Below are 27,811 nucleotides of genomic sequence, written 5' to 3' on the forward strand. Positions count from 1 at the left end.
AAGAGGTTGAATTTAAAAAAATATAAAATATTTTTAGTGTTTTAAGATATAATAATAATTATTATTATTTTAAAAGTACTTTTATAATTAAATTATTTTATATTTATTTTAAAATAAAATTTTTTATTAAATATAAATAAATGTAAAAAATAATATTAATTTAAAAATAAATAATTATTATATTGAGAGTAATATTTAATTAAAAATACACAATGGAAGAAAGGTTAGGTATAAATTTATAAGATAAATTTTATTATTTAGAGTAATTAATGCCACCTATAATTATAAACCCTGATAAAACCCTTTCTCGTGAGGAGCGGATCCAGTTCTCTTAGTCGACGAACAAACATCCCATATTCTGTTGGAACTTGGAAGCCGTCCACCATTGTCAGCCCTGCGTGGTTGTTCTCGGGCAAGCAGTGAAGAAGGCTCGAAACCTAGGGCTTTTTCTGCTCCCAAAATCCGGTGAAATTGATTTGTTCAATCTCGTGTCTTGAGTCTAGATTTGAATTTTTCCCCGCGTCATCTGTTCCCGCTGTTCTTGCTTTGTTTTAAGTTTTTCGTTTTAATTTGGCTTTGAATCTGGTCGTGTAATCGTTGAATGTTGACACCTTTGGATTGGGGAATATTTCATATTGAGTTTATTTTTTTGTACTAGTTTTTGCTTGAATAGTGTGTAATTGGCTATTATACTTCTTCCTTCTTTATTTTGATTACTAGCGACTTGTATGATTTGGATATATATATATATATATATTTTGCAATATTGGACTTGTTGTGTATTGGCATTCTGTTCATCAATCTTTTCATATTATCATCAAATTTGGAAATTCTCAAGGTACTTGTGATGTATGATCTTGTAAATGACTTGACTCGAGTTGTGTCAAAGTATCTCGAACAAAAATTAAGATGACATTATATCAATTATGCATATTTCAAAGATTTCAGTGGGGGCATCGGTGTAGTATGGGTCCGCCTATGGCAGGAGGTGTGTGTGTAAATATAAACATAACATAATGGTAACAAATAAATAGTCGTGGAAATCTATCAATCATCAAGCAAACCCTACGCCCAGCACTAGGTCAGGGTGATGCTTAGCCCAACCCTGTACACCATTAGTAAAATTACAAATAAAATGCACCAAAAGTTCAAGTTCAATGTTTATGTTCATTAGAGGAATGCTAATCATTCAGGAAACACTCTGATTTAGTGAGCATGCACGGGACACTGAGCTAGGGTGGAATTGAAGGGAAAAGGATGAATTTGATGGCATTTTGTTGACTGAGTTTGCATTCTTTACTCTTTCTCTGCTAATTACTCTCCTTGTTTTTGAATTCACCTCAAAGAAAGGATGAGAATGACAGTCTTGGCTCTTCCGTGCCCTTGGCTTTTGCCATCAATTTTTTCATGTTCATCCCTTGTAAGGGTTCCTACATTTTCTTGCAAATACACATCAACCCCAGGTTAGTAATTGCCAGATGTCTGTCGCTTTCAAAATTGATTATTTTTCGTTCTATTCATCTTGTGATTTCTTTGTCATGAGTCTTCACTAGTCTCTGGGTTTTGCTGACAGTTTTAAGAAGATGCGTGGACAAGGAAAAGGAAGAGGTACTACTGGAAGGGATGCCAAAAGAGTATTATGATGATGTATGTATGCAGGTTTCTCTGTCAGATGAGATGTCCTTGCCATTTATGGCTGAACTAGGTCTTTCTCTCTTTCATTTTATTGCTTTTAATGATTTAGCCGAGATGATTGCCACTTTTGCCTTTGTGAGACAAATCTTGCCATCTGAATTGATTTAAGATAGTTTATCAGATATCACAGCCTTTTGCAGGCTACAGTTAGTTTTTCTGTACTCAAAATACCCATATAGCACTATTTGTTTTCTAGATGTTCTAGTTCCGTTTGCAGATTTTCTTCAAAGTTGCTTTATTAAATTCCAAAATAAAATTTCTATTGCTTCAATTAATCTTGAATTAATGTTTTATGTGTCAATCTAGGTTGTGCTTGTACTACCATTCTTTTTATTGGCCATGCTAACTAGTAACTACCTTGGCCAAACATATAATTCTTTCTTTTCTTAGAAGCCTGACATAGCTCTGATGTCGTTAATATTGTTCTTTGTTTAATAATGATGATATATGAATGTACTGTAGAGGCTTTTTGTTCATGGTCTATGAATATAATTACAAAAACACTGCCCTGAGTGTTTCTCTGCTTCTTATATGCTGTCTTGTGAAATTTAAAATAAAAGGCCGTTGAGGGTTCTATTTGGATAGAATGCATTAACCTTCTATAGGATAGGAATGGCAAGCCCAACAACGTGAAAGGACAAAGGAGTTGCAGCGATTACGCAAGGAGGAAGAGGAGGAGGAAGAAAGCAAAATTGAGGAATATCGTGAAATTGGCATGCGGTTGAAGGAATATCCAGAAGAAGATGTCATAAAAGCTCGGAAATTGGTTTCAAGCTTTATAAGAGCTGCTGAAGAAGTAGAAGAGGTGACTGCTTCACACTTACCAAATCAACATCCTACTTATTATGTGGTTAATATATTTCATCATGAGGTGGTATTTTTATTCAACTCACAATGAATGCATCTGAATACCTACCAAGTGAAGGTAACAATGATTGCATCTTGCATGCTGTGAGCTTAGCATGTGAAGGTAATGCTATAAGCATAGGCCCCCTTTGATGTCATGAATTGTTTCCTAAAATCATGCACACACTTTCTGGTTAGCAGCCATCTAGTCTATTATAGTGGTCGTTATAACTTGCTTCTTGGAGAGGGAGTGGAAGAATATATCCTGTTGGCTTCTGATTTAATTCTTTGATCTTAAAGAAGCTAGAGAGAAATAAAATGAAACAAGTCCATCATTTCTGGAATTTTCCACTTTATGATAGCATTTTTAACATTTTTTCTTAATTAAATTCTTTCCCCATGCAATCATAAGCCTTTTTCAGTGATAAATATAGCTTGCTTATTTATTGATAAGATGTGCACCTTTTGCACTTTTGACTGTAATATTGTAAAGAATATTTCATCATTCTGGATATAGTTCACTGCTCTTCCCTTTAATTTTGCATCGTTTTGTGCATGTTTCAATTCGTGAAAATTCAGGCTGCTGTTGGCAAATATTTAAATTACTGGCTGAATCGTCTGTTGTAGAAAATTGAGGAAGCTGCTGAGAAAGGAGAACTTACCGAACTTGTTTTAATGGTCATATGGAATCGCCTTGATCTTGCCCGACGTGATGTAAGTTGGTTTTTTAGCATCTAAATTTACCTAGTTATTTGTTTCAATCAATTTCTATGTGGGATTTCATCTTATGCTGAAATTTAAAAATATTGATTCAGGATCAAGAAGTGGCATTGACTGTAGATGCCTTACATTCTAAATCTTTGGTCATGAAGTTATTGAGCTGTTGTTTGTTTAAAATAATTGCTACAATTTGAGGGGAAATATCTGAGATACATCATAGAGTTTGTTAATTGTCTATTTGTCTATTTCTAGTGCAAGTTACTATCATTTTTTCCCTCTTACAATCCTTTTGTGCATGATCTTTTCCTTCCAGGAGGAAAAGGATGCTGTTAGAAGCCTGGATCTGTTATATAGAAGGGTTGAGGTAAGATATGCTCTTTCAATTGGTTGTTTAGGGGTGCTTATATTAAATTTTCATGGCCAGCTTGGTTCCTTGATTTTACTATGACATTCTGCACAAATTTAAACTTGATACTCTTTGTTTTCCTTTTGTGTGAGTTCCCATTGTTTGTTTTATAATTCAGACTGAGATCTTGAAACGTGAGGCTTCTCCTGCAATGAGGTTGCTCAATGACCTTTTGATTATGCATGATGGCATTAATGAACATGAGTGGCTGAAGAATTGTAAAAAACTTATGGTCGATACATTTCCGCGAGAAGATCCATTTAGCATTCTTGTTCCACAAGGATTTGATATAGAGAAGGTATGTTGGACGGATCGATTGCATGGTTCAGACTTGTGACCAAGTCATGTTCAGGTCTGGTAGCTTTTGTTTGTTTCTAAAAATAATTTTTAGAAAAGCCGTTGTTTGTGAGTCTCAACGTATTTATGAATGTTAAGTTGCCTTACTCTCTAAATTCATATGGACATTTGACTGAAACCCACTATCATTATCTCTAACTTAGTTTTTCTTAATATGTAAACAATCTCACATGGTTTCAGCATCAAGGGCCGATACGACCTCCAGTTGAAGATGATGATGTTCTTTTGAGGGTGGACTTTATAAGGGAGGTGGATGCATTGCTGCAAGAGGTTCGTTCTGAACAAGATGAAGTGCATAATAATCCAGGGTTTGATCCTGAATCTGTTGCTAATAGATTGAAGCAACAAGAGAAGCAACGGACAATACACCAGGTAGAAGCTCTGCTTGACTTGGCCGTTGGGCTGCAATTGTAGCTATTTGATCCATTTCTTCGGTGACAGGGGAGGCTGATGGTTTTAAGAATTTCAATTTTTTTTCCCTTCATTATCATCTCCAGTTAGTTGTATATTAACTTTTTTTTAGGGGGGGGGTGTTTACAATAGGGCTGTGAGCGAATGGCGTCAGTAATCGAGTTAGCTCGACTTTGCCTCTGGCATCTCCAAACTAACTAATAAATAAAGCTTTGTCAAATTGCTTTGGGTTAATGACCAATTAAAATCTTAAATTTTTGCTTGAAAATTGTCTTGAATTTTAAACTTTTAAAATATACAAAATAAGCTTTAAACTTTTAAATCTATAGTAAAACAAACCTTGGCTAGTGATTTTTTTAATGCCGTTACTGTTCATGCAAGTACTGTTCACTGTGAACCCTAATTAACGTTGATGTGTCATTGTGAATTAACGTCACAGATTGTAAATTATTATGTTAGTAGCGTTTTGAACTTTGAATTTTGAAATTTTGAGCAAATTAGTATAAATCAAATTAGTCTCAATATAGTTTGTTGAGGTGAATGTATCATTGATCATGGTAAATGACCTAATTTTGTGAAATGATATTTTTTATTTCTTTTTTTTTTTACAATATTTTTCAAACGATTGGTATATGATATTTTTGCATATTCTATAATTTTAATTTAGCCTTATTTTAAATAATTTTTATTTATTTAATGGTGAAAATTTGAAATTTCATTTGAAAAGAAGTTTAAATATCATAGAATTTTATAGACGATGGATGCAAAAGTTAATAATTTTATTGATGAATTTAAATCTTAAATTAATTGGTTAATTAAAATTATTTGATATTTAAACTTCTTTTCAAATGAGGTTTTAAGTTTTCACCATTAAATAAATAAATATTATTTAAAATGATATTAAATTAGAATTATAGAATATATGAAAGCATTAGATGCCAATCGTTTGAAAAAATTATAAAAAAAGGGCAAAAAATGTTATTTCACATAATTATAGGTCGTTTACCACAGCCAACAATGCATTCACTGTGAAGAATCATGTTGAGGCTAATTTAATTTATATAATATTCAATATTTTATACATAAATGGTAGGGGTAATTTGTTCAAAATTTCAAAGCTCAAGGTCCAGCACACTACTAAAATAATAGTTCAGGGTTTAGAATGCTACTAACAAAATAATTTAAGGTCTGTAGCGTTAATTTACAATGACACGTCAACATTAATTGGGCCTCATGGTGAATAATATTTGCGTGAATAGTAATGGCATTAAAACGTTAATAATCAAAGTTTATTTTGTTATGAATTTAAAAGTTTAAAATTTATTTTACACATTTTAAGAATTTCAGGTCCAGAGTGATTTTTGAACAAGAATTTATGATCTTATTTGCTTATTAATCCAATTGTTTTTAAATGAAAGCTTACTATTTAAAAAAGAAGAAGAAGAGTACATGAAGCTATTTTCCCGAATGAAAAGGTTTTGGGATTCAGCTTTTATGTAGGCTAATCTCTAATTTGTTTTTATCATTTAAAAATTTATTATTATATTTTTCTGTTTTAAAAAAAAATATTTGTTTCATGCTTTCTATCAAATTCAATTGATATAACTGATTGTAGATGTTGATAACAGAAATAAAAAATATAAAGAAAATGTAGTAAGCTTGTATGTTGCATATGTTGATTACACCGGGTTTTTATGAATTTATGATAATATATCCCTCTATATTAGTATTTCGCTTGAAAAAGAAATCTTCAATTAAAACGCCTTTTAATGAAACAACTTTGAAGTTAACCAAGAAGGCAAATTTAAAATTATGAAAATCATGGGCAACTTGTTACATTTTAATAATCCAAAATTGTAATTAAGAGAGAGAGAAACAGTTAAGAGGGTTGTGCCCTTGAGTTGTCGGAAACAAATACAGGTCTTCTTGAAATTTATCTCACAGGGAATCTTTACAAGACAACAAAATTCTTCCCTTGTCTTGAATGTCAATAATTCAATACATTCAAATATGCAATATGAAAGGTTAGATATTTTTTTAATGCGTGATAAAAATCATTCTGATGATAGATTAATGAAGAAATTTCAGGTAGGAACCTTGACCTGAAATAATAAAAAAGAGAACTCCAATTTAAAATTTCATTGAAGGATCCATGCAAAATTTCCGTCAAATTTGTAATAAAAACGATAAAATGGCTCTCATTTAAATAAATAATATAAATGATTTGCTTGTTATTATGCTATATGTTATTTGTTTATTTATAAAATGTTGTTTTATTTATTTATTTTATTTATTTATAGTCCTAATTTTACTCAAATATTATTCATTTATTTATGTAATATTGTTTATTTTTTTAATTTATTTGTTTATGGTCTTGAAATAAAATCAAGTCAAAGCAAAATTGTAAACAAATAAAATAAAAAAATAAATAATATTTTATAAATAATTAAATAATATATAATAAAAAAATAAATAAATTATTTATATTATTCATCTAAACGAGGGCATTCTGTTCATTTTTGTCATAAATTCAAGCAAAATTTCGTAAGGGTGCCCAACTGAAATTTTCCCTGGATTAATCCCAGAACTGGACTTAAGATTTTTTCCACATGTGCAGTGCCAAGTGTCCAACCACGACCACAAGCTTCACCGTACTGGCGCTTTCATGGAACGGAGTGGGGTCCACATTGCTTCTATCAGATAAGCCTCTAGATAAGATTTCCAACATCTCCACCGTTAGACGGATACGCTACTCCATCCAACGGTACAGAACCCTCCACCTTCGATTCTGTTATATGCCCTTGATAAAGCACTTATCAATATAATCTCCGGTTCTCTCTCCAGCCTTTTCCAGCGAGACACCTTCTATTCTTCCTTCCCCTTACGCATTACCGGCTCACGTTAGAACATAACGATGGCGGCTTCCGCTTCCGCTGCATCTTCCTTCATTGGCACGCGCCTCCCCGACGTGCACTCGACTTCGGGTCGGTTCGTGGCTCGGTTTGGTATTGGTACCAAGAAACCGCCTAAGAAAGCAACGAAGCCTAGCAACGATAGGCCACTGTGGTACCCAGGAGCGAAGGCGCCGGAATGGTTGGACGGAAGTCTCGTCGGAGATTACGGCTTCGACCCATTCGGTCTGGGAAAACCCGCGGAGTATTTGCAGTTTGAGCTGGACTCGCTGGACCAGAACCTTGCGAAGAATTTGGCAGGTGATGTGATCGGCACTAGAACTGAGACTTCCGATGTCAAATCGACGCCGTTCCAGCCTTACAGTGAGGTTTTCGGCTTGCAGAGATTCCGCGAGTGCGAGCTCATCCATGGACGGTGGGCCATGCTTGCCACCCTCGGTGCCCTTGCCGTTGAATGGCTCACCGGCGTTACCTGGCAAGACGCCGGAAAGGTATGTTCTCACTGTTATTCATCTTTGTCGTCGTTTTCTTCTCCTTTGTTGGAATTAAGTTTAGTCCTTCCCTCAAATTAGACTAACTTGTTCCAGATTAGTTTATCTTCTCAAGCGACCATCGAATATATCTTAGAAAATGCTTATTTATTTCTTCCTTTTAAAGATTAACTGCCATGCTCGATAAATTTCAGGAATTAAAACCTAGACATGTCTATTAAGTTTAGACCAGACTGTTAGATTTTCGTTGGTTAACGCCAAATTGTTTGTTTCATTGATAGTTGACACTTCAATTATCCCCCCACCGGTTGAATACAATTTTTCTTTGACCTAGTGACGAGCAGAACCAGGAAATAAGTGGCTTGCAAATGCCTTGGAGGAATGATTTTCATGTTTTTTAAAGCAAACATAAGTAATTATAGGTAGAATCTACCTCTTGTCTCGCTTCAAGTTTGAGAAGTATAAATCCTCCCACAAATCAAAATAACAGAACGTGAATGACTGTATCATTGTTTGTATGAAATTCTGAATATTGTTAATGCAACGCAACATATGTGTTATAGGTAGAGCTTGTTGAGGGTTCATCCTACCTTGGGCAACCTCTTCCTTTCTCATTGACCACATTGATCTGGATTGAGGTTCTGGTGATTGGGTACATTGAGTTCCAAAGGAACGCAGAGCTGGACCCCGAGAAGAGGCTGTACCCCGGCGGCAAGTTCTTCGACCCGCTGGGCTTAGCCGCCGACCCGGAGAAGAAGGCCACCCTGCAACTTGCAGAGATCAAGCATGCTCGTCTTGCCATGGTCGCCTTCCTTGGCTTTGCTGTTCAAGCTGCTGTCACTGGCAAAGGCCCTCTCAACAACTGGGCAACCCATTTGAGTGATCCTCTTCACACTACCATCATCGACACTTTCACTTCCTCATAAAAGCTTTCTACTGAGTTGTCATCTGATCTGTACTATATGCATGTCCTGCTTTCTATGGTCCTGCTTATCTGGGATGCAGACATTTCACATAGTTCAATTAGTGCTTGTAAATTTAGTGACATGATGGAATTTGAGAGGCTGAGCAGAATGTTACCGCTCCATTTTAGTGTATCTCGATGTTGAGAATCTGGAAACATGAAATGAAGCTAGTGTGGAAAAATGAATCTGGCTCCTTGTTAGTTGAAAAGTTTGTAAGGAGTTCTAAAGATAGAGTTCAAAAGAAGTGATATAAGTAAGAAAGAATTAGATGGTAAATGCATAATCTTTGCTTTTTTTTTGTTTGCCAAAAAAGCTGTGTTTTAATTTTCATTTTTAAAAGTTTTGATGCTTAACTTTATGCGCTTGAAGTGCTTGATTTCAAATAAGCTAAGGCATATGTATTTTTTTTAATATAATTTATTCTTTTTATTAATAATATTATTAGCAATTTAAAACTCATTTGTTTTGATTTAAATGGACAAAAACATATAATTATATAGAAAGATAAACAGTCTTCGTTTTCTAGCCAATATCCACATTTTAATTTGAAAAATTCAAGTTTGATGAAGTGTAAAGTAAAATGGTGTTTTCTGGTAATACGGTGTAAAGTAAAACGGTGTTGATTTGGGTATCGCTCCCCGACAAGAAAAGCCCGAACTAATATTTGAAAGTTTGTTTTATCATTATTAAGAAAAACTTTAAATTTTTTTAATTTTATTTAAAAATTTAATAAGTTTTTACTTTTATTCATATTAAATATATATATTTTAAATATTTTTTTCTTTAACATTTAACAGAGGATAATAAAAAAATTTAATAATATAATTTATAAGTAAGATAAATTTTTTTTCCTTTACTCTATAAATAAAATTTAAGAGAGTACCTTAATATGTACTTTTTCTAAAAAAGAACACTTGTAACCTTTGGGCCGTTGGGAAAGCCACGCTAGGGCAAAAGTGACACCAAGATTGCTTGTCAAAATCAGCTTTTGGACTTAAATGTGTTTTCAAAAATGCAAATGGAAATTCTTGCACGGCTGCACCTCATCATCCTAGTCCCCGGACAAGACCCAATAGGATTTTTCTCGGTTTCTCCAGTATTGTGCAGCCAAAATGATCATGAGGGGTCTTTCTTGGAGATATCGTTGATGAAACTATGATGATCCCCAGACGTAGCAGATTCCCTGGGTTGGGGATCATCTCGTCCTGCACCATTGTTGCTCCCAATTTACTCACTTCATAGACACTTCCTAATTTCAATATATACTTAATTCAGATGAATCTTGCCAAATCATCTGAATCACCGCCTCTATGTAATAACGGTACAGCTAATTCCGATTAGTGTGTGGGAGCTAGAGGTAGTCCCGATGTTTCTCGGGATAAGTGTTGATGTAATTTTTTTTAAGAGATTCTATTAAGCGCAAATCAAAAAAAGTTACTCCCTCACTCCCTATATATATATAATGTATTTTTTAAAAATTTATTTTATTTCTTAAATATAAGAAATGATGATAATATTTTTAAGTAATTAGATAATTTTATTATTGTCTTAAAAAATAAAATAAATTATTAATTATATATTTTTTCTACCATTATTATGATATTAATTATGATATCGTTAAGGGTTGAAAAATTATTGTGTTTTCATGTGAGTTTAACTAAATAACAAATTTTTATTAATATGCAAGATTTAATTAAAAATACCTTATATATAAGGATAGAGAGAGTAGTTATCTATTTAAAACCACAGCTATATTTCAGTTTTGCCTTTAATTATTATAAATAAAAAATAAATTTTTTTAAATTAATTAATTTGTACTTATCTTTTTTTCTTTTCAATATAATAAGAATATAATAGTATATTTATTAAAAAATATGTTGATAAGCTCTTATAAAAAAAAAAAGGATTGTTTGGGGGGTGGGGGGAGGGAGTATATTACTTTCCTAATAGAGGCAATCTGGTGTGAAACACGATCGAGTACTAATTCTTTCAGAAACGAACATTCTCCATGTTATAAGGAATTAGTTCTTGTGTTAGATAGAATTTGTGAGACACTAGCCCATTAGATGGAATTAAAAAAATTGGCTACCTATCACTGGCGAAACCTCAAGCACCGCGGGGATTATGAGATTATTATTGAAATTAAAATCCTTGCTGGCCCGAGACTGGATAGTGTCTGTTATGGCGATCTCACGAAACTGCTGATACTCTTGCTAAGCTTGCATTATTGTGTATTTACTGGGTTCCACCTGTTATTTTCTCCCACTGAGCTCTTTTTAGTTTCGCAGCAGGATTTCAGAACTGCTATGTAGTTTCTTGTTTCCCTTGGTATTAAAAATTAAAAAATAAAATAAAATTTGGCTACTTCAAAGTATGTGTCCGGCACAAAGCTCATTTTGAAGCATTAAAGGGCTTGACCGTTTAGTAATTAAGGCTATAGGTTTAGGCCTAGCTTTTGTTTGAGTCCATAATGTGCCTCAACAAAGCCAGCACATTGGATACTGTTTGGTTTGGGTCTCTTTTTGTGCCTTGAACCGTAATGGGTAAAAACTAACGGTGCGTATTTTGAATTTTGCAAGAGTTTACCAAAGATAGAGTCGTAATATTGTTTTTTTTTTCCCTTACACATTCAATATCCTAAACAGACCATCTTTTAAGTACAACAACGATCCAAACTAAATCAAATATGCTTATAATCAGGCATCTCAAAAAATGTGAGAGCTGGCTAGAAAATATTTTTCCATACCCAAATAAAGATCGAACCCTTGACACTTGATGAAGAAAGAACGAGCCCTTATCACTTAATCACATGTCCTCGGTTAGAGTCGTAAGATTGTTAAACCATCATCAGCACTAAGTTCTTAAGGGTTGTGATTTGGGCGTCGGCAAGAACACGAGCGTCTTCTCTCTCCTTCACTGTCCAGCAATCCCTCGTTATTGCCTTCGCCTCACCTCTCCTTTTCACATTTCCATAGGCGTTATTCTTCGTTAATTTTGGTGCTGACATCAGAGAAAATGCGCCTTTCCATCTGACATGTCCCGCGAGATGGTGTAATCTTATCTCCCGGTCACTTGCAGACTTAACTTCTATTAAAAAGGGAAAATTGAATCAGTATTCCTACCTTGCTTGAGATACAGGCGACTCATTAATTTATCTTTTGATTTCCCATACTAAATATCTTATAAGTTTCTAACCAGATTCAGAATATTGAATTAGTTGGGAAAATTTTCTCGTTATTTTTTTTAAAAAAATTAATAACATATAGATTTATAAATATGAATCATCCCTGTTATATTAAAAATTTAAAATGGAAGTGAAGTTTAACTAAGTGTAGAAAATTAATTTTATTATTTATGTAAAATATATAATCTTTTTTAAATATTACAAGTGATATATTTTTAATATGTAACGAGTAACCTTTTAAATTTATAATAATTGGCATTTTTTTCTTTTTTCTTTTTAAATTTAATTTTATATGATTTTATTTAAGTTAATATAAATTTTAATTTAATCTAAAATTCATTTAATATAATTTAATAATATCAATTTATTTTTATTTTTATATAATTACTATGTTTATGTATTTGTAAAAGATGAATTGTTTTTTTAACCAAAATTTGTGTTTTATTACTAGTAAATATTTAATATATTTATATATGATATACTCTTTTTATTAAAAAATATAAAACATTTTTAATCGAATCTCACCCTTAATAAAATAGTTATTTACTTTCAAACTAACTCTATCTTTTTATATTTATATTTATTAAATACCCTATAATAAATATAAAGTCAACATTGGGATACTTTTTAAAAAAAGGTAATGATTACACCTTAAAATATTAAAAATATCTTATATTTTTTAATATCTAACTTCTTAAAAAATAACTTACATTGGAGGGAATAAAAATTTATAAAATAATAATTATTTTGTCATTTCATAATTTTTCTATATTTTTAATTATTATCTTCACTATTCATGTATATTTGTGTTAATATAAGGTAAGGCTATGTGTTACTGTATGGTTTTGTCGACTTTATTTTTTCAGTCAATTTCATTTCTCTACTCTAATTCCATTCAACATTGAATAAGGTTAATTTTTTTTAATTATCTAAAAAAATGAAGAAAATGAGTATGAGAAAATTAGATAAAATAGAATGAAAAAAATAAAAAAAATTATAAGTATATTTAGTATACCCAAAAGTTTAATATTATTTAATACAGAAGAGCTAGGTATAAATTTATAAAATAAATTTTATTATTTAGAGTAATTAATTTTGCTATTTGAATAATTAATTTTGAGGCCTACGCCAAATTCTTCCTAAAACTAATTATAAACCCCTGATAAAACCCTTTCTCGTGAATAGCATATCCAGTTCTCTCAGTCGACGAAAAAGCATCCCGTACTCCGTCGGACGCCGTCCGTCCGCCGTTGTCAGCTTTTTCAACCCCCCGAAATCTGGTGATATTGATTTGTTCAATCTGGTGTTTTGAATCTAGATTTGAATTTTTCCCCGCATCATCTGTTCCCGCTGTTCTTGCTTTGTTTTAATTTTACGTTTTAATTGGGCTTTGATTCTGGTCTTGTAATCGTTGAATATTGACAATTTTGGATTTGGGAATATGTACATCTTGAGTTTTTTTTTTTTTTCGTACTAGTTTTTGCTTGAATGGTGTGTAATTGGCTACTATACTTCTTCCTTCTTCATTTTGATTACTAGCGAGTTGTATGATTTGGATATTGTTTTTTTTTTTTTTTTTAGCAATGTTGGATTTGTACTGTTTGAGATTCTTTTTATTAATCCTTTTACGTTATCATCAAATTTGGAAATTCTCAAGGTACTTGTGATGCATGATCTTGTAAATGGCTTGGCTTGAGTTGTGTCAAAGTATCTGGAACAAAAACTAAGGGGACATTATATCAACTATGCATATTTCAAAGATTTCAGTGGGGGCAGTATAGGTCCGCCAATGTTTCTAACTATCTAGGAAGTTTAAAATTCTATGAATCAAACATCACTGTTTCTTAAAAATTATTCTCGTGCTTACCTGTCTGAAATCTTCTGCTTAATGGTTTCTTCTCCTTGAGTTTTTACTTCCTACGTTTTAGTCTTAACATTCATACTTTTTCCTTCATGGTGTTTGATAGGAAGCCTGAGAAAATAAAGCTTAGTTGATTAATGTAGGAATGTAGAAAAAATGGATAACTGTCGTATCTGTGATTTTTCCTTTAAGTCAGCTGAATATTTGGTCTGCATTAGTGTGCAATTTGGATGTCTGGTGAATATGAGCTCGACACTGTCATTGAATACCATCCAATATGATGAATATTATGTTCTAGATTCCTCCAACTCTGCAAGGCCACTAGTAGATGGAAAGAGGTCGCAGGGTTATGTGCATGCAAGTTAGTGATAGTTCATAGTTTATAAGAAAAAGCATGGTGATATGAGCTACTAAATTTTTAGGTTGATTATTACATTAGACTTACTGCAGCCCCAGCATTGAGCTATGTTAAACTGATAAAGGTTGATAAACTCGCGAGTTTAAGTAAACCCATAGCAAGAATGTAAACTCGTATCATAAATTCAGATCGTAAACTCATAAGAGTTTATCTTTATTAACAAATAACCATTAAAATATGATTGTAATTTAATTTAAATATATTAAAAATATAAATCATCAAAATTAAACGCATCTACATTAATAAATCATCATATTCAAGACATATTTTTGATTTTTTTCAATTAATATTAGTTTTTGCATTTCAAGGTTTTTTCCCCCCTTGAACTAGGTCTTATAACTTTTATAAACTGAATTTTTCATGGTATATACTTAACTCACTCAATTAAAAAAAAAAAATTGATGAGTTTAACAAGTTTAACCAAACTTGTATCTAGTCTGAGTTTATGAGTGAGTTGACACAATTTTATAAGTTAGAAGTGTAAAAAACAGTAAACTTGGATGTAACCTCACGAGTTTAATCGAGTTTGTATTTAATATAAGTTTATTAGTGATAACTATTCTCTCGTTTTGATGTAAGCTGAATTTGGATTATCTTACAATCTCAAATCTAACTCGGCTGCTGCATTTTGAGTAAATTGGTGGTATATATGCTGTCTTTATTTTATTTTTCATAAAATTTAATTATCCTTGGAAATGATTGTTTAATTGCTCGTACTTTTATTTGCCTTTATCACTTTTGATTTGTGGGCATTCCGCAATCATTAACTGAATGTGTTTTATGTTTGTTTCACTCTCAGCTGCCCTGTTTTCATTGCTTGGTTCTGGTAATCTGAGCTGGACATGGTTTCTACTTGAGATAGACATGCACCTAAACGTGGAGACCTATAAATGGGAACAGGAAGCTTTATATGGAGTTTTACAAAGAAATTTATCACTTTTGGGCTCATTACTGTCACAGTAACTGATCGTTATGTGACCATTGTCCCAGTTCGTGGTGGCTCTATGTCTCCCACTTTTAATCCTAAAACCAGCTCTTTGATGGGAAATATTTATGGTAATTTTCTTGTTAAAAGAATTATCTGTGAAAACTCTCTCCTTCTCTCCCCCCCTCCCTCTATTGCAAATTATGATGTTTGACATTTGATTATGTTACAGATGACTATGTCTTGGTTGAGAAATTTTGCCTTGGAAACTATAGGTTTTCCCGTGGTGATGTGGTGGTATTCCGGTAACTTGTTTTGCCCTTTCCATGTTAATTTATTTATTTCATCTATGTTTTTATATTACTTAACTAGATATATTTCTCATGTGATGCACAAGATAAATAATAACTTATAGTTTTTTTAAAAACTTTTCTTATTTTTATTAATGATTTTTTTTGTTCATTCATTCTGATGTATAATTTGATAGCCTCCTGATCACATTACTTCTAATGAGTGAGGTTGAATATGCTACTCGGATTAAGTCAATGTGTAATGCCGAGCATTTACAATTGAGTTCAACATTTATATTTTTAAATCGTGTAATTATTAAATTCTGGACTCCTGCAGCTCCCCCTTGAATCACAAGGAGACTCACATAAAGAGAATAGTTGCGTTACCTGGTGAGTGGTTTGGTGCACAACGTAACTATGATGTGCTAAAGGTTCCAGAAGGACATTGTTGGGTTGAGGGAGACAATGCAGCTTCCAGCCTGGATTCAAACTCATTCGGTCCTGTAAGTTTCCATATTTATCCTAGAAATAAGAAACCAAACATTTTATGGGTGATGGTGGCTTGAACTAAGAGTTTGTTGGCAACATGTCTTGTGATCACTAAACATTACTGCGTTGTTGGCAAAGGTTATAGAATTCAAATGTTAGCAGGAGTCCAGGCAGCTTAGTATTGCACTCTGTTGTTGTCATGTTTTCTATCACGTCACAAACGCACGCTGCAAAAGTAGATCAACTGGTCTTTTCTTTTTCCTTGTTTTTTTAACTGAAAGGGGAATTCATTAATCAAATAAGAGTACAAAAGCATTGCTGGTTTACATCAAAAGATACCAGCAACAGCAAGCGAGATGATCGAAAAGGGGCTAGCTACTAAGCATGCTTAGTGCTAAGTTGCTTATGGAAGTCAACAGCACGAACAACTTGTCTTAAATTGCTAGAAGAATAATTCTATCACCGGCATGTAGTAACTACTGGCTTATTACAGAGAATTAGAGGCAAAAAGCTTCTTTGTTTTGTATCTATTGATTGTGTTGCTTTAGGTATTGAAGAAACTAATGTTCACTAAGTTTTTTTGACCAAATCTTTACTCATTGACAAGTCTTACGACGTGCTTTTTGGGTGCTTATGACAAATTTTGGCACTGATCTCTAAGTCTGTTTGTCCTTTAACAGTATTCTAGTTCTTTTTTATATTTTTCATGGGACACACATCTTCATGTTATATGCTCGATATATATATATATATATATATATAAATCAAGGGTTTGTTGTGGATTATGTCTACGCAGCTTTGTGTCAAATGCAGAATATTTTGTTAGCAATCTCTCAACATACAGGTAACCTAAAAATTTTGTTTGCAGATTCCTTTGGGTTTAGTTGGAGGAAGAGTGACCCACATTGTATGGCCTCCTCAAAGAATAGGTGCAGTAAAGAAGACCCCGCCAGAAGGATTATCTTCTTAATTGTTGAATGTCTAATGCCAATCCCTTTGGGTTCAAGAGGACAATTTTTTTTTTTCCTACTCAGATTATTTCCTTTTGGAAAGAGACTGATGTATCTGTTGATTGGCATGGTACTTCACACATGATTGTAGATTTGTGCTGCCACTAACTTTGAAGTGAAGGTGGCCGAAAAAAGGCAAAACAAAACTTTGTAGTGAGTTGCATTTTGGTTTTCAACTCATTGTAATCTATTAAGGCTCCTTTTGAAATGCCTAAGGAATAGAATTAAGTACATCACAAGGATGTGGGAACACAGGTTCGATTTGTGGCAATATTAATTCTCTAGAAATTGATTTAGTACATTCTTTACACGTTTGTTGAATTACTATTTAGTCAATTGAATGTGCAGAACTGTTATAACCTCCGAGACTTATTTAGTCAATTGAATGTGTAGAACTGTTATAACCCCCGAGACTTGTTTATTGACAGTCACCTGACAGCGGATCTCTCTGACAGATGCCTCTCTTTAAGTGTTGAGAAGATCAGAGATATCACAGTTTCAACAAACACCAGGGACGAGGTTCTAATGTTCATCACAGGGAAAAGTATCCTGAGAGTTTATTCTTATTACGAATTTATTGTCTTATATAAAGTTCCATTTCAGCTTATAATGGCCCATTTCTATGCCAATTTTGATAGCAAAGGAGACTTGTTGATTTATATGGGTATAATTATTATAGGGCAGTAGGCACAGCATATTAGTTGTTATGAGATTTATTAATACTCCGAACTTGGATTCTTGAAGTAAAAGAGTTTAGTCAACAAAAGAATACATTTTAATCATTTAGTAATGTTGTTAATGTCATCATAGATAACCATGTGGAAAGGAACTAACACATTCTAACTTGATAAAACTGAACTATTAGCTCTTTATAAACATCAATTTTAAGATAAACATAAGACAAGATGTGGGCATGACAATCGGGGGCTCCCATTCCCATCATTCTTCTAACGAAGACAGATCTCACAACGTCTTCGATCAATATAACAAATTTCCAAGAGCTAGAGGAAGGTAAGCGAAAGACAGACAAACGTATTGTACATGTGTGGTGAGGCAATGGGAGCCACTTTTGTCAGGTTTGAGTTTGACATCAATAAAAGTGAAAATATGCCTATCATATTTTTCACTAGATGCATTTTTTATTTTTTTTAAAGAAATATTTCTTATTCGTCAAACATTATATTAATATTTTTTTGAGTTGATAAGGCTACAGTTAAAATCATGAAGTTACAAACTAATCAGAACGTAAGAAGTCTTCTCACCCTAGCGGTGAATTATTAAAAATTTTAATACAGAAATTATCTCTATTGGCTTAATGAGCTAGTTAATCAGCACAATAATTTGTTTTTTTAAAACACATGATTAATGTAAATTTGTCAATTGTTTATAAAAAGGTTCCTAATACTTCTGATAAGATTGATAAGAGAATGATTAAAGGTGTACTAGTTTTGTATAAGATGAATGGCTCCTAAAAAATTGTACTAAAAACATCATATTAACTTTCAATTAGTGGTCACATGACCGTTGAGGCCGGTTCAAGCTCTGAAAGCTCATGGACCATTGACGGAGGCGCCTCAGCCTTGTTTCATCAAAGCTTTTGGTTAATTTACAAATCCCACGGCCCCAACAACAACGAATCTTTTCCCATTTGCTCACTTGCACATCAATACTTGTCGGCAGCTTTTGGGATTACATATATGCAGGAATGGCGTTCGGCGTAGCTTGTCTAAGTGTAATTCTGCCTGCTTATTGCGTCATAAACTTTGTGAGCCTCTATCCTAAATCTCACCTCTTAATTCACATTTAGCTGTTTTCATCCACTAATCAAGAACTAAATTTATTTCATTAATATTAGACTCATGTGCAATCACTTTCATATTTATTATTACACTTTTAAATTAAAATAAAATGTGGCAAGCCTGTATTCTTCTCTTTCGACAAAATCATTTACTTACTATCTTCTTATTAATTATTAATATATTTGCCATATTTAATTCATAATACATATACTAATAATAACAATGTATATATTTTGCATTTATATATATATAATAAGTAGAAGTGAATAGTTTGTAAATATTTATATATAAATTTTTGTTATTAAGTACCAACAATATTGAATAATACTATAAATAAGTAAATATTAAATTTTATAAATATGAATCGCCGGACCTCTTTGCAAAAGAATCACAAAGGTTTGTAACGAGCGACGCGTCATCATTCCCGGGGCCCAAGAGGAGCCCGTTATTCACAAAGCCCGAATTTCACTGACCATCTCATTCTCACTCCTGAGTGATAGGATTCGAATGCTTTTCTACCTTTTCCTGGTAAACGATTCAATGATTTCCTTCCCTTTTTTCGTTTCTGATTCACCCCATCAATCTGTATTCTTTAAGTCGCCATGTATTTCTTCGATTGTGACGTTCTTTGAATTGCATTATCTGATGACTCCTCTGTCAGATTGATTTTGTTGATTATTTTGGTTTGGTTTTTTATGGGTTCTAGGAGTTTAATTTTTCTCATTTTTTCTTTTCTCCTTGGTCGTTTCTTGAAGGGAAATTCGATTCATTATTGGTTGTCGGTTCAAAGTTGGTAGATTGAGATAAGGGGAGATATGGGAAGGTTGTTCTTGATCAATCTGGAAGGAAGCATCTATAGCTGCAAGCACTGCCGTACCCATCTAGCCCTTCTTGATGACATCATTTCCAAGGTTTCATTTCTCTTCCCTGAAACTTGAATTTGACTTTCTGGAGTCTAATTGTGCAGTTTTCTTTTGGATATGGATATTTCTGGGTTTTCTCTAGAGAATAAGACATAAGCTAACTAGGAAGATGAAAGGGTGGACACACAAAATGAACCTCAAAGGGGAGGAAGGAGTACAATTATAGAGGAGTTGGCAAGATACGAGGAAATCAGTTGAACGAAAAATCAAACATTATCAAATATATATTCTTACCTCTTAAATCATAGTGTGCTGTGTTTGAAGCACTGCAATTATAGAGAAGAGCTGTATCAGCGCCTGTCTCAGTGTCTTTAATGTGTTTTAAACTTCACTTAGACTGATATACCAAACTGCCCTATTAGGAATCTAATCAGCACTCTTTAAATAATTTTAAAGCATATTTAATTTTAAACACATATCTGATATATTTCTTCAATGTCATTCTCGTGCCAATGCTTCTTCTTGTTGTGTTGATATATTCTTCTCTGTTATCATGTGATCCTTTGACTGTAGAACCATTTTTTGTTTGCACTATATCACGCATGTGTTGGAGAGAGTGGGAAATTCTCACTTTATATACCTTGTCTTGGAGTGATACTTGTTAATCATGTTTGAAATGGTTTTGTTTAAATAAAATGCAACTTTTGTTATCTAAAGAAGTTCATTGAATGGATGACTCTGTAATTCAAAAATGAGATAATTTTCCTTTTAAGGAGGAGAAATCTAAATGGTGCAGCACGTACTATTACTGGTACAATCCTTCAATCAGTTATCGTGTGTAGCAGAACTTGATAGCTTGGATTATATCTTTATCAAAGTATGCCAATTTTTTCAATCGTGAAGTTGTGGGATTACAATCATGTAATTGAAAAATCCTCTTAACCTTTAGTGTTTTATGTCATAATGTGGATCTTCGTAACCAAAAGAGTTGCCATTTTTCATATCCATATTATGTTGTCTTACAGCACTTTTTGTACCAAGTCTTTTCCTCTGGTGACTTGTTGTTTAAAAGTAGAGAAGCATAGCATTTGGGAAACTTACATTGTAATTGATTTGATCTCTGGCTCTTCCTTTCCATGATTCCTATATGCATTCTGAATCCTTAATTTGTATTATGCTTTTCACAAATTTGAAATTCCTTGCATTCAGAACATGGAATCATGCAGGCAATCTAACTCTTTTTTTTTCCTTTGTAGTCTTTCCATTGCAGGCATGGGAAGGCTTACCTATTTAATGAAGTGTAAGTGTTATTTCAAGTTGACAAAAGCATTAGAAGTTGGGAATGTAGATTCTGTTTACGCTGTTGTGTTTACAATTTTAACTTCTCTAGGATTTGCGATATCTTGGGAGAAACTCAATAACTTTGTACGTGTTTCATCTTGAATGCGTTGATGAGGAATTCCGCCAGATTGAAAATAAAAAGTTCTTGTGGTTATGTCAAGAACTCAGGATGAACTCATGAGGACATTTTTGACATCCTGCTTTCTCTTCTTGATGACAGTGTGAATGTCACAGTTGGAGAGAAAGAAGAGCGGATGATGATAACAGGATTGCATACTGTTGTTGACATATTCTGTGTCACATGCGGGTCCATTGTTGGATGGAAATATGTAAGGACCATTTTTCAGAGCTCATGTTAATATTTGGGAATTAATTGTTTTCTTGTCATGCTGTTGTTATTGTGAAGCGTTCCTTAATGCCTATTCCACTTTTGTTCATTTAGGAGGCCGCGCATGAGAAAAGTGAAAAGTACAAAGAAGGAAAATTCATTCTTGAAAGGTAACCAGTCCAGTCTGTTATTCTTTACTGTACTTTTTGGGTGTCACTATGTCCCAAACTTTCCTTGAATTCTTCTCTTGGGGAGATTCCAATGGCGTACCCCATCATATGAGCCCGATGCATTTATAATTTTTACTCTTAAAACGCTTTCCAAAGGAATTGAATGTGGATCGTTATGGATATACCATCTTTGCTTATCAACTGAGCTAGCCCCTTTGATACCAGATTGTTGATTTTTGTTGAGGTTTACTATACCATTTGTCCATTTCATTGCATTGACCTTTTTTTTCTTTGGGCGGTTCATTAATCCACCTTTTTGGTGATGTGATCTGTTCTTGACTAGGTTTAAGGTTGTTGGCCCTGATGGCAGCAGATATTTACAAGCTCAGGAAGCTCATGTTGCTGGAAGTGATGGTGATGACGCTTGATTTGCTCATCTTAGGATCATTTCATTTCTTATTTGAAATGTGCATTCTGTATGTCATACGTTTCTTTCCTTCAAATTACCATATCATCATGTAGAATAGGTTGCTTTGAAACTTAATTAGGGGCCTCTTCCTCCCTTCATAGATGACTTTAAGCTAGTTCAATGGACAATTAATTTTTTCCCATGGCGTCATTGAACATGAAATTGCAGGAGCAAGAAGAAACCAGAAGCATTGGTTGGAAGAAAATATTTCTTTGGAGGTAATAGTTCACGTCTTCACGATGTAGAAGAGAAATTACAGAACAATGAGAACATAAGATAGTTAAGAGCAAGGCAAACACCTGAATATTATACCTTTGACAGCACAACAACAGTATTAAGTATGAACAATACTTTTTAACAGAGTCACAACTGAAAACATGAGTAGACTAGGAAATGCATTCAGCTTCATGATGAGGTAACATGCTTTCTTGGCCTCGACCCTCTGACGGATTTGTGTTTAAGATTCTTTGTCTGTGCTGATTAGAATGTCTTTAAAATCACATCCTTGTCTTGTTTGCAAGGTTGAAAGCGATTTACAAGTCTTTTGAGGTTCCGATGACTATATTAATAATGTGGTCCTTGAAACATGTCAACTGTTTCGTCCGAAAAAGTATTAGCACTACACTAGGTTATGTCCTCGACATGGTTTGTTCTCGAAAAGCATGCAAGCCAAATTCCGAAGATTCAATAGATTCATAGATTTAAGTTCATAAAGTAAATCTCGGAATGGACAATTCTGACACTGTGGCTGTCTTAAGTTGAAACAATGATTGTTCTTTTGACCGAATAGAAACAATGATGGAGTTAAAGCCTTTCGATCCCATGCTGTCCTTAATCCAACCTCCTAAGTATTAATGACCTAAAAATTGAGCTTAATGTCATAGTTATATTCTCAAAATCAACTGAATCTAAATATTGGAATATTTTAATATGGAATATGGATGTAACAATATCAGGAAAGTAGTCATTTATTCAAGAAAAGTTGTTATTTCTCCCCCCCCAAAAAAAAAAGCAGTCAGTCTTCATTAATAAAAAAAATGTACATAGAATAATTTACAATTTACTATTCCGACGTAATTATTTACTTCTAAAAAAAGTAATCATTTCTCAATACAAATTAATCATTTATATTTACTAAAATAAAGGATTTTCTTTACAGGGATAAATATGTTATTTAAAACAATGTGTTAGTTCAAAAACTAGAAAATAATTATTACATTTTGCTGATTGTCATTATTCATTGGGGTATTTTTCTGTTTTTGGAATTAAAGCAGAAAGTCAAGATGTTTGAATAAGCAAGATCCGTGGGGCCCGCTGGATCAAAGAGGGAAAGGGGATCAATACGCTGGAACAAGACAGAAGACGCTCTCTCCAATTGAAGCCGCGCGTTTCGCGAGGCATCTCTTTTCTCTGATGCAATCTACACCGTCCGATCACCGATGATCCTTTAGAATTTCCCGAGGAATCGGCAGCCCTCGTTGAGGTATCAGCATTCTTTGACTTTCTTCGCATGCATGTCAGAATGTCTCCTTATTTTCATTTCAAAATGAAAACTCCTATTTTTCCCAGCATTTCTTTGAAATTTGAATCTCCTCGTTTGAAAATATCAATGATTGATGATCTGTTTTTTGATAAAATTATAGATACTCCCTCCGTTAAAAATATAAAAAATTTTTTAAAAAGTTAAATATTTAAAAAAAATAAAATATTTTTAATCTTTTAATATATAATCATTATTTTTTTTAAAATATCTTTATTAATAATAACTTTATATTTATTATAAGGTATTTAATAAGGATAAATATGAAAAGATAGGGTTAATTAAAAAATAAATAATTATTTTATTGAGAGGTGAAATTTTATATTTTTAACTGGAGAGAGTATGTATCAAAATTATTTGAGAAAAGCTCAATTATAATAAAGCTGTTCTTTATTGTTTTTATAATTTGCTTTATTGATTTTCTTCGATCCCCTCTCTATAAAAAAAAAAAGTATAAACAAGTAACTAAAATTGTAAAAAATATGAAAAAATAAACTTATTCAAACTTATTCGGCTAGCCCAAATTGTCTAAAATTACTTGTTTGTTTAGTCCAATTCTAAAGTTTACAAAAGTTATTCAGAGGCATGGTGGACTGAACTCATTTTTACTCCCCTTATTTTAAATTATAAAATATTTTTAAATAAAGTTTTACATATCAATAAACCTCATTAATTATACTTAACCATATTAATTTTTTAAAATAAAAATATAAACTTTTAAAAATATCCATCATTTAATATATCAAAAAAAGAAAGGATGAAAATTAATTATAGAAAAAAAGGGTACTAATAGAATTAGTGCATTTAATAAAACTTTAATTTATCTAAAATATTTTATATATTTTGAGATAAAAAACTCATTTAAAAGTATCATATAATTTGAAATAGAGGGAGTACCATCTAATTCATTATAGTAGATTCTCTTATTTCAGTAAGTGTGTGTGTCCCATCTCTTCGATAATATTGATGGAAATTAGTAAATTAAACTGGAAATTAATAAATTAAACTTTTAAGCTTTAACCATTTGGATCGAGAGTTCTTGCTATTCACAGTAGGAGTGCCCTCTTATTCTATTTAGAAGGCAAAGGAAAATATATATATTTTTATTTATAAAACATATCATTAATTTTTTATTACGAGTTTTTCTTTTACTTTTTATTAAATATTAAATATTTATGAGAGATAATATATTATTAAATTATTAAAATATGTATATATTTAATAGATATAAAGTTAGAAAATTAATAAATTTTTAAAAAAATTAATAAATTTTAATTTTTTTTAATTTTGATGAAATATATTAAAAGTGATTTATAAATATGACATTAATTAATTCAAAAAATATTAGTTAATATAATAAATATTTAATATTCAGTGTAAAACTTATCAAGGATAAGTTAATTAATTTTTTTCAGGAAAAATCTTGTAGTTAGCATTAAATAAAAAATAATTTAATTATTTATATTCAAATTTTAAGGAGGAAAAATCACGTCTTAGAATCTGTAAAGAATGTTATTAACATAGAAGGATCAATACAAAATATATTATTATTAAAGTAAATTTTTTTAAATAATAACTTATTATTAGTGCTTGTTCTTTTTTTTTTTTCCACCAACATTAGTGGTGCTTGTTCGAATAACAGGTTTTTTTTTTTTTTTTTGACATGTCCTCTTCCTTTTTACCGATTACGTGATGGTACCCATCATCAAATGACACTAATTGCCTCCCAAAATTAAATAAAGCGCCACTGGGAGCGTTTAATGTTATCCTCATATTCATTCAGTCTAAGCATCATGCATCTCTCTCTGTAACTTGCAATATACTGTTACTAATGGAAGTGTTGTTATTCGGGAACACTGAGAATTTTCTGATGTGAACAGCGTTTATATTCTGGGCAGAAGTAAGAATCGAAGCTGAGGAGGCGCTGGTGATGAAGGAGAGAGATGAAGAGCTGGTTCTGTTCCTGGAGATGCGAAGAAGAGAGAAAGAGAATGAACGCAACACTTTTCTGCTGCTTCCAAACTCCGAAAACAACGCCGTCGACGCTTCTCATTTCGGTATTTCCTTTTCTTCTCGTCTTGCTCTTTCCTTGTCCTCCTTTCATGATCTGAATGTTGTGCTCTTAATTACTTTTAAATATTTCCGCAGAATTCAGTCGTGGTATTTCTAGTATAGTGCCTTCAGAGAATGACATGTCAGATTATAACTGGTACGTTTTGACCTCATCTTCTATTGCTCTGAGCAACATGTTTCATGATCTGTGCATCATGATTTTGGTGCAGCATATTATGTATTTGTGTTGATGAGAATTTGTAATTTCTGTAATCAGGCTTCTTACGCCACCTGCTACACCTCTCTTTCCAACTTTGGAGAAGGAACCGCAGATTTCAGCAAGGAACGAAACAGAGATTTCTAAAGCTCGAACAGCTTTAAAACCTAGGGTAACAATTTCTATCACTTTAGTCGATTCATCGGATTCCTTTTAATTAAAATAATCTCATTGATGTTAAAATCGTTTACCATATCTTGAACAATTTCGTAGTGTTTAACAAACTAAGATAAATAATGTACTTTAAACCACACGGTACACCCTGTTTGTTTAGCAAATTGAACCATCTGTGCTTGTGTACTTCTGCTCTCAAGGATGAAGTGCCGTAAAAGAATGTGAATAATGTATGTACAGTCACACTCATCATTTCTTATCTTTCTATACTTCTCTCTTTTAAATCTTAATGCATCATATACTTCTCTATTTATAAAGGCTGTCTTACATGTGAAACTTTCTCCTATGATCATTTTTATATCTTGTGTTGCAGGAGACTAATGTCATAGCAGAACCAGCTTCAAGAAGAATTATAGCCTCAAAGACTCATAAAGTGATGCCTAATCTTAATTCCTCCACTAATGGTAATACTAATAGGAGACATTCGTCACCATCCCCTTCCAGATCTTCAACTTTGTCTTCAAGAACCAAATCCTCTAAGGTAACCTTAACCTCTGGTAAGCCGAAAAGATCATCCACTCCTATAAGATCTTCATCTGCATCAAAAATACGCCCTCAACTTGTGAAAAACCCAACAAAGTTGCAAGGTTCTTTGCTTGATGCTCCTCCAAAATTGAAGTCTACATTACCTGAAAGACCAGCCTCAGCCTCTAGGTGTAGTAGATTGTTTTCTCTTGAGGCCAAAGATAATAATAGCAGCGGAAGACCAAAAAGGCCCATCCTGAAGAGCAGATCTTGTTCGATTAATGATGATGAAAATGATAGCCCAGGTATGATTGGGACAAAAATGGTTGAAAGAATAGTGAACATGAGGAAACTGGCACCACCAAAGCTTGATGCAGGCCATCATTCTTCAGTTCATAATTCTTCTGGCAAGTCTGATAGCTCAGGATTTGGAAGATCACTATCAAAGAAGTCACTAGATATGGCAATGAGGCATATGGTATATGTCCAGATATTCATATTGCGATTAAATAAGTTATCTTTGTTTCATATATAGGGCAATTTTAATCACAAGTTGTGTCTGGTTTATTTCATACAGGATATAAGGAGAAGCATCCAGGGCAATTTGAAGCCACATGTATGAGACATGATACTTAAAAAAAAAAAAAAATAGAATTATGAACTTTGGGGTGTTATAACGTTTGACGCATTCGCTAACTCGTCGCTGCCCTTGCTACTCTATCTGTCTGTGGTGTCAGTGAAGGTATCATTCTGAGTTAACAGTAGAAGCAAAAATTGTCTGTGTTGCTTTGATTTCCTAGAATTTTACCAGAGGAGTATGCATTGTACTTTGTGCTGGTGATTGGTAATTAAGAATCGAAGAGCCGCTTCTTCAATTATAACACTATCTCAGGCATCTATGTAATATTTCAATTAGATGTGATATGATTGTATAAATGTTAGTGTTTTATTATTATATTGGAATTCAAGGAAATCTATATTCTATATATATAATACTTCTTACATTAAAAAATGTAAGGTATTTTTAATCAAATTTCATTTTCAATAAAGTGGTTACCTACTTTTAAACTGACTCTATCTTTTCATTTTCATTCTCATTAAACACCTTGTGATAAATATAAAGTTATTATCAATGAAGATATTTTTGAAAAAAATGTAATGATTACACCTTAAAAGATTAAAAATGCTTTAAATTTTTAAGTGTCTAATCATTTAAAAAATAACTTATATTTTTTAATAGAAAGTATATAATATATTTAAAAAGTCATTATACTTGCAGTCTATGGACAATGTGAGTTGATTTAGACTTCAAGCGAGTATAGGACACTGATTTTCGTTGGAAATAAAAATCTA

The 27,811-nt window shown here is 32.6% G+C and overlaps 5 protein-coding genes across 13 annotated transcripts; all 5 read left to right on the forward strand.

Moving 5' to 3' along the window:
* The first annotated feature begins 307 nt into the window (after positions 1-307).
* Positions 308-4,669, forward strand: LOC129289632 (protein PALE CRESS, chloroplastic). Its single transcript, XM_054926434.1, has 8 exons — positions 308-465; positions 1,347-1,463; positions 1,574-1,647; positions 2,306-2,500; positions 3,169-3,255; positions 3,575-3,625; positions 3,786-3,965; positions 4,205-4,669. Exons 2-8 carry the CDS (start codon positions 1,352-1,354, stop codon positions 4,436-4,438), a joined length of 933 nt encoding a protein of 310 aa, XP_054782409.1. The 5' UTR covers positions 308-465; positions 1,347-1,351; the 3' UTR covers positions 4,439-4,669.
* A 2,598-nt stretch (positions 4,670-7,267) lies between these two features.
* LOC129287732 (chlorophyll a-b binding protein CP29.1, chloroplastic) lies at positions 7,268-8,988 on the forward strand. Its single transcript, XM_054923962.1, has 2 exons — positions 7,268-7,838; positions 8,402-8,988. Exons 1-2 carry the CDS (start codon positions 7,350-7,352, stop codon positions 8,762-8,764), a joined length of 852 nt encoding a protein of 283 aa, XP_054779937.1. The 5' UTR covers positions 7,268-7,349; the 3' UTR covers positions 8,765-8,988.
* A 4,150-nt stretch (positions 8,989-13,138) lies between these two features.
* Positions 13,139-17,276, forward strand: LOC129287976 (uncharacterized). The gene is made up of 5 exons (XM_054924276.1): positions 13,139-13,267; positions 15,066-15,322; positions 15,424-15,496; positions 15,819-15,984; positions 16,839-17,276. The coding sequence occupies exons 2-5, from the start codon at positions 15,157-15,159 to the stop codon at positions 16,938-16,940; spliced, it is 507 nt and encodes a 168-aa protein (XP_054780251.1). The 5' UTR covers positions 13,139-13,267; positions 15,066-15,156; the 3' UTR covers positions 16,941-17,276.
* Positions 17,277-19,178: 1,902 nt separating this feature from the next.
* On the forward strand, positions 19,179-23,362 carry LOC129288846 (protein yippee-like). 8 transcript variants are annotated; one of them, XR_008588079.1, is made up of 8 exons: positions 19,179-19,307; positions 19,535-19,690; positions 20,899-20,942; positions 21,204-21,312; positions 21,426-21,481; positions 21,825-21,957; positions 22,119-22,168; positions 23,225-23,312. XR_008588079.1 is itself a non-coding variant. In XM_054925640.1 (8 exons), the coding sequence occupies exons 2-8, from the start codon at positions 19,595-19,597 to the stop codon at positions 23,243-23,245; spliced, it is 447 nt and encodes a 148-aa protein (XP_054781615.1). In that variant the 5' UTR covers positions 19,179-19,307; positions 19,535-19,594; the 3' UTR covers positions 23,246-23,362. The 8 variants fall into 8 exon arrangements, 6 of the variants coding, with proteins under 6 accessions (XP_054781615.1, XP_054781617.1, XP_054781618.1 ...); XR_008588080.1 differs by lacking the exon at positions 23,225-23,312 and adding an exon at positions 22,312-22,502; XM_054925640.1 differs by having other exon boundaries at positions 21,825-21,895; positions 23,225-23,362.
* LOC129288845 (uncharacterized) lies at positions 23,292-27,380 on the forward strand. 2 transcript variants are annotated; one of them, XM_054925635.1, is made up of 6 exons: positions 23,292-23,433; positions 25,371-25,547; positions 25,639-25,699; positions 25,820-25,931; positions 26,307-26,936; positions 27,036-27,380. In XM_054925635.1, exons 2-6 carry the CDS (start codon positions 25,421-25,423, stop codon positions 27,078-27,080), a joined length of 975 nt encoding a protein of 324 aa, XP_054781610.1. In that variant the 5' UTR covers positions 23,292-23,433; positions 25,371-25,420; the 3' UTR covers positions 27,081-27,380. The 2 variants fall into 2 exon arrangements, with proteins under 2 accessions (XP_054781610.1, XP_054781611.1); XM_054925636.1 differs by having other exon boundaries at positions 23,294-23,433; positions 25,389-25,547.
* Positions 27,381-27,811: the final 431 nt, after the last annotated feature.

This window comes from Prosopis cineraria, unplaced genomic scaffold, assembly GCF_029017545.1.
Source record: "Prosopis cineraria cultivar Desert tree isolate PC_DT_omini unplaced genomic scaffold, ASM2901754v1 PC12, whole genome shotgun sequence".
Classification (NCBI taxonomy): domain Eukaryota; kingdom Viridiplantae; phylum Streptophyta; class Magnoliopsida; order Fabales; family Fabaceae; genus Prosopis; species Prosopis cineraria.